At 33.7% G+C, this 6,862-nt stretch overlaps 1 protein-coding gene across 1 annotated transcript in view; it reads left to right on the forward strand.

Annotated features, from left to right (window-relative positions):
• The first annotated feature begins 747 nt into the window (after window positions 1-747).
• LOC109583196 (uncharacterized) overlaps window positions 748-6,862 on the forward strand; it is a 7,551-nt gene continuing 1,436 nt past the window's right edge. The window contains exons 1-11 of the mRNA XM_019998440.1: window positions 748-762; window positions 986-1,016; window positions 1,760-1,792; window positions 1,843-2,097; window positions 2,160-2,235; window positions 2,305-2,360; window positions 2,407-3,339; window positions 3,569-3,607; window positions 3,811-6,051; window positions 6,096-6,380; window positions 6,784-6,823. Coding sequence (XP_019853999.1) covers window positions 748-762; window positions 986-1,016; window positions 1,760-1,792; window positions 1,843-2,097; window positions 2,160-2,235; window positions 2,305-2,360; window positions 2,407-3,339; window positions 3,569-3,607; window positions 3,811-6,051; window positions 6,096-6,380; window positions 6,784-6,823 — 4,004 coding nt within the window. The remainder of the gene's footprint in view (window positions 763-985; window positions 1,017-1,759; window positions 1,793-1,842; window positions 2,098-2,159; window positions 2,236-2,304; window positions 2,361-2,406; window positions 3,340-3,568; window positions 3,608-3,810; window positions 6,052-6,095; window positions 6,381-6,783; window positions 6,824-6,862) is intronic.

Raw genomic sequence — 6,862 nt, forward strand, 5'->3', positions numbered from 1 at the left:
ATCTTGTGATTATGACTTTAGCTGTATATCATTGTATATTACTATATACCATCAATTACTGATCACTTATTGTATTTATTATAATAATTTTATCCATGAAATAGAATTTCTGTGAAATGACCAAATTTAGTCACATTCACTGGAACTACAATAATAACAGTAGTAGAGGGACACTATGAACAGTTATGACATGTGACAATGATCCATGAATATAATACAATGATAGTTCATTCACATACTCCCACTCCTCTTTTGATGTTTACCATTAGTGTCTGGATAAAAGAACTACCTGTACATCTACTTAAGTATATTTGTTGTAATGTATACTAATAGCTAACTAGAGCTAAATAATAGATAAAAAATAGTGAGGACAGTCAGCAATAAAAAAATATTAATGGCAATGTCAAAAACAAGAAAACAATAAGTCAGGTGAGTGTAGAATAGTGCAGAGGCACAGTAGACATACAAATTGAGTAGAAATAATAAAGTAAAACACAAAGACCATATTAAGCCTGCAGTGGACTTCAATGAAAGATATTATACCCTTAATAACACATAGAATAGTGTAATGTACATAAACTAAAATACAGATGTACTTATTGTATAAACTATAAGGGGAATCAGAATACTCTCTATCATCCTTCCTCCAACCCTCTGCTCTCATTCACTCTCTTTCTCATACAAAATGTACTGATAACTTGAATATTATAAACAAAGAATGAATTAGCACTGGCAGTATATTAGATTATGTACATGTTAGAAGTAAGAGGACCATTTAACTAGAAAGTGATACAAAAAATGACAGGAGAAGTTTAAGTTACAAGAAAGACAATAGATATAGAAATTCTTATACATTTATTATACAAACCCTTCCTTATTTTACTATAAAGATTAATGTACTGTTTGATACAGTGCTTTATTAATTATATGGTTCAATACATGACTCTTTATAAATACCTCTTCTATTATTTATGTATCATATTAGAGAAATTATACCTCTATCAATAGTACCAAGAGTACATAATACCTATTATGTACTCTTGATAGTATCAAGAGTAGATTACGATAGTACATAATACATACTGTTGCTTCTATTCATACTTTTAAAATGTACAATGCAGTACATATACCAGTAAAATAACTGCATTAGATAAAAAGAGAGGAAATACTTTTAGTGTAAAACCTCAACCCACTCCTCCAGTGATATAGACAATAAAGTATACACCTACTTCCTGTACACTAGAGTATAAATTTATGCAAGTGTAGAGTAGATTTCAGAAGTTTCAGATTGTGGTCCCGCACATATACAAGATGATTGATATCTGTCAATGGAGAGCAAGTATTGGACTGTGGAACTACTGTCAAGCTGCCTCCAGTAGACCAGCTAATGGCCACCACTCTCACTCATTCAAAGCTGCAGTAGACAGCAAGTCAGGCAGTACTACATCAGGAGAGAAGACATCTAAACTGCCAGTGCCAGCAGCTCTGTCTCTTATTGCTTTCCTCCTTTTTCTCTCTTTATTAAGACACATCTTGATGATTCCTCCAACAGGTAAACAACAATTACAACTTTGTACTTGTATATTTACTGGTATTTTATTATTAGGTAACTGCTGCCAAGTACAATGTACTACTGGTGTTACTCTTACTGATACAAATTACCTCCAGTCAGTAGTCTTACCTGGAGGCTGCAGTTCTAATATGATTTACAATGATTTCTATTTGATTGTTTGTCTACGTATGCTCCTCCTCTTATCAGGAGATGTTGAACTCAATCCTGGTCCGATAATAGGTATGTACAAATATTTTACTGTTTAAAATTATAAAGCCTCTATTGTATAGACAAGGAGCTTACTTTGGCAGCTGTCATAAAGATATTTGTTTCTTCTGCTCAGCATTACATGCTAATAGGAGCTGGTTTGGGTGTAAATGTGGTTGATCTGATGCCAATGCCAGGAGCAACTAAAAATCTTATTATTGTATTCCAGAGGTGGTTTGATGCTGATAAAGATGTCAATTGGGATACATTAATAAAACTGTGTGATGACTTTCCTGATCAACTTGGTGAAGCAAAATCTAAACTTCTGGAATATATAGGTTTAACAGTTAATTAATTGATTGTCATTACAATTCATTTTTATTAATTATTGTTAATGCAGGCAAGGGAGGCTTGGCAACAAGCAATGAGACAACACAAGGAATTGCTGAAAAGGAAAAGATTGATTCAAAGTACCGGTAAATGTTCTATACACTACAATTGCTGTATTTTACTTGGTGATTTACACTCTATTGTTGTATTTACAGTGAACCACTTGATAGTGCAGCAATCGGCCAAGACAAGACTATCAGTGAGGACCAAAGTATGTTAGAATAATTTTGATAATTTCTAATTAACATGTACAATAGAGTCAGATCCACCTCCAGATGTCAGCAAATATTGCCCAAAACTGGAGGACATTGATCATGAGAACAAAATGAAAAAAAAATACATCACACAACTGACAAAAGAAGAAAAGGAATTTATAAAAAAAGTCAATGTCATTCTGGTGACTGCCAGACTTGTAGAATACCGTGCTGTGATGGGTGCAACTGAGCCTCCTAGTAGTGATGGTAAATATATTAAAGTTGTCACTACAGATCAATCGGCAAATTTCATCCTGGGGAAGTATGGCCCATGTAATGTTGCAGTGATAATAACAGGCCAGGGTCCAAATGAAACTGAAAGAATTCTTAGTTCAGTACAAAATGATGTGAAAGCTAAGTATGTCATTGCTATTGGGATATGCTATGGAGCAAAGGAGGACAAAACTGAAGAACTTGGTGATAAAACAAAATTAGCTGACATTATTGTTGCCAAAAGCATTGCAGACATCACTGAGAAGCGTTATGAAGGACCCGAATTGATCATTAATACAAAAGAATACCAGTGTGGAAGGGAACTTTGTAATTTGCTTAGTCAAGATTGTCTATTTACATTTGAAAGTAAATCAGTTAAAGTTCACGTTGGTGTCTTAGCCTCTGAGTTCACACAGTTTCGCAGTGAAGATGAAAAACAGAAAATATTTAAACAAGTTCCACAAGCGCTTGGAGGAGAAATGGAAGCAAATGGAATAAATCGGGTTGCTAAGAGAGAAGGAGGATTTGAATGGATCGTCATAAAATCTATCGTTGACTGGGGAAATGAAGAAAAAAACAAAATGTGGCAACCGTTTGGAGCTGTCTCATGTGCAAGGTTTGTTCAAAAATGCTTGAGAAATCTACTAAGTAATGATGACCCATTTAATTATGGCATGGATGATGTGGAAAAGCAGGAACCCGAGGGTGACTCTGTTAATTATGGTAAGAGTGATAAACTATGTATATTATAAGCTTTCCAATTTGATATAAAAATTAAGATTTTAAATTTTAATATTTATTTCTTATGTAACATCTGTAGATATGCATGTAAGTAGAGATGGAGTGATAGTATATGTACTTATATCATAGCAAAAAATTGTTAAAGGATTTTTGTGATAAAAATTTTATGGAACGTTCATTACAATTTGGTTCACTATATTTATTTCTGTAGAAGAAAAAATAGTTCATGTTGAAGATCTGAAAAAATCAGGTTAGATAATATTTAGAGTAATTAGCAACTATAGCATGATGCTCTCGATTGCTCAACATACATGGCTTATAAATAAAAGATGTCTTTTTTGTTCAATATCTTACTTGTGTTAAATGTTAGTAAATTTTCAACTTTGCTCTGTGTAAATTCCTTTAATTATTAATTGTATGGCTTATGGAAACATTAATGTGAACTTACAATAGGTATTCTAGAGAAGTGGTGTAAAGGAGGTATCATGATGCTGACACTTACTCGTGTACTCATGATTGGTCCTGCTGGATCTGGGAAAACCTGTGCACAATGTCTTCTACTTAATGAAGATCCTCCACCCTTAAAATCTGCATCTCATTCACACACCAATGCCCCATCTGCCACTAGCTCACCACCTGCTGATTCTGGCCTCACTCTAGTCTCTAAACATACCACTGACAGTACACCAATAGCTTGTAAAGCTGTCAAAGCTCTAAGAATAGCTTTTGATGGTAAAGAGACATGGAACAGAATCACTGAAGACAAATTGTTGGAGCGATTAGCATTAAGTTTAAAAGAAGCTGTAGAAGATAATGCTGCTCAGCAAATTCAGTTACATTTGAATGAATCAGAGGATGCCTTTAAAAAGGAACAATTAAAAGAAACACATGAAGAACATACAGACTCTTGTAATGAAGAGCAAATTGATTCAGAACCTGATTCAAAGCATTCATCCTCTGATCCAGAAGAATCAGAAAGTGTCAAAGAAAGTAAGCAAGAAGAAACACTGGAGGATAACAGTGACTTTGAAAATGTTTTTAAGAACATTGTTCATCGTATTTCTAAAGCAGGAGCTCAGTTAAGTGAGAAGTGGGTGTACATTGTTGATTCTGGTGGTCAACCAGCATACCAAGAGCTATTACCTGTGTTCACTAGAGCAGCTACTCTTAACATCATCACACTGGATATTTCAAAAGGTCTTGATGATAAGCTTGAGTTCATGTATCGATTTAATGGAGAAGAATTTAAATGTCATGATGAATGTTCAAATCGTAAGATTTTCAATTCTGTGGTTTCATCAGCGTCAGTTCAGAAACAACTTGATATTCCATTCATGAAGAAAAAAAAAGATGGTGAGCGTAATAAGCCTAAACACTCAATGTCTTTTGTTCTGGGTACTCATTATGATGTACTGATTGAAAGAACTAACAAAAAAGATGCTGAGAAAATGGTGAAGGAAATTAGTAAAGAATTAATGTCTCAAAAGAACATATTGCCTCAACTAACAGAACGTATCATTGAAGTTCATGAAAATTCTGTAATATATCCAGTTGATACATTGCAAAAAGACTCTGACAAAAGAGAAGAAATTAGCAGAAAAATTTTAGAGAAAATGTCCAAATGTACAGAAGTCACCATTGAAATAAAAGTCCCGATGCATTGCTTTGTGTTTGAGATTTACTTGGAAAAAAAGGCAAAAGATAAAGGTTTTGTTACTAAAAAAGAAGTTATTAAAGATTGTAAAAAAGATCTTTACATGAACGAAGAAGATGTTGAAATAGCTCTAACCTTTCTTCACAATAGCACAATCATTTTATACCTTCGTGAGATCAAACCAGAACTAGTTTTCGTTAACCCTCAAAAAATCATTAACGTTCTTTCACATTTGTTAGCTCTTACTTATGTCAGTTATCCAACACCAGCAACATCACTGGTACCAAATATATCACAGGATGAGATGACACATCTTAAGAAAAGAGGCTGTTTCAAAAAAGTTCTTCTTGAAAAGTTTTCTGGTGTATTCTCAAATGATTTCACACCAGATTACTTTATTAACTTGCTTCAACATCTTCATATTATTACAGAATTGAAAAGCCAGTCCCAGGATAGTAGCTATTTCCTTCCTTCTGCTTTACCTGCCTACAATAACAACTCTGATAATGATCTACCTAAAGGTATAAAGCCTCTTTACTATGTGTGGCTAGAGCAGGCAAAAAATGAATCGGAATCAAAAAAAAATGTCCTTGTTCCTCAAGGAATTTTTCCTTTAATTTTTGTCCATTTGCTTAAACAAAAAGAATACAAGGTTGAATTTGCTCCACACCTCATGTATCGTAATGCTGTTTCACTTTGGGTCTGGATCAAAGAAAAACGTTTTACACTTTATATCATTAATCGCTATAAACATATTGAAGTCTATTTCAAAGGTCGACAGGATTATCGTCCACGGAAATATTGTCCACAGTTTCGTGAGCTGATTACTACAGCTATTAATAAAAGCTCTGTTGCCATCAATGTCAAACAGAATTATGCCAATGCATTTCCTTGTCCCAATAAGAAAGAGCAGTGTTATTGTATCGTGGATGAAGAGAAAAAGGCAGCATATTGCAAGTGTGATTCAAGTGACATCAGTAAAAATGATGAGGAGACTTACTCGTGCTGGTTTGGTCTTGAATCTGACTCTAGCTCAGCAGGTAATTTAACTTTTAACAGTAATAGTGTATGGTAATAATTACAGGTATAGAAGAAGATGTTCTATTGAACATAACACATTTGCATGATGTACGAATGTTACTTAAAGAGGGTCAATTTTCAAATGCAAAATGGCTTGAGTTTGGTCTTGGTTTGGGTTTAACTAATACACTACAAGCAATTAAGAGAGATTATCCGAGAGATACTAATGGTTGTGTTAGAGAGTGTCTAGTGAAATGGCTGGAGAATGCTGATGTTGCAAAAGCAAACTTAAGCACATTAATTGAAGCTCTTAGAAAATGTGATCAAAATGCAACAGCTGAGTACATCAGTGAGTCAAATGCATGCATATAATATTACTTGATTTTAATTAAAATGAATTCATTTATAGCTATTTCATTCTAATGCTGCTTTTTATTGATCCTTGATATACACATAATACTCATTCATATTAGTAATGGATGTTCATAGTGTGCATGTACACTAAGTGAATGTAAACATTGAGGGGCGAGCATGAGCAATTAATCTTATTTGTCCGTGTGGTCCAAATTTATCAGTAGTATACTGATTTATAAATTGTTATCTTCTGTTCACAAATAAAGAAGTAATGCAAAATAGACCTATTAGAGTGGGTCTCGCTCATGCTCGCCCCAATTAAACTAATCGTATGATACTACTACACATGTACGAGCTTATTTAAGAAGTTAAATACACACATATCATTTTTATTGCAGTAAGAGCTAAAAGTATTGGACAAGAAGAGACTACTTCAAAGTAATAAATACTGCCAAAAATTAATGTAGCTTATACTGT

This window comes from Amphimedon queenslandica, unplaced genomic scaffold, assembly GCF_000090795.2.
Source record: "Amphimedon queenslandica unplaced genomic scaffold, v1.1 AMPQUscaffold_13319, whole genome shotgun sequence".
Lineage (NCBI taxonomy): Eukaryota > Metazoa > Porifera > Demospongiae > Haplosclerida > Niphatidae > Amphimedon > Amphimedon queenslandica.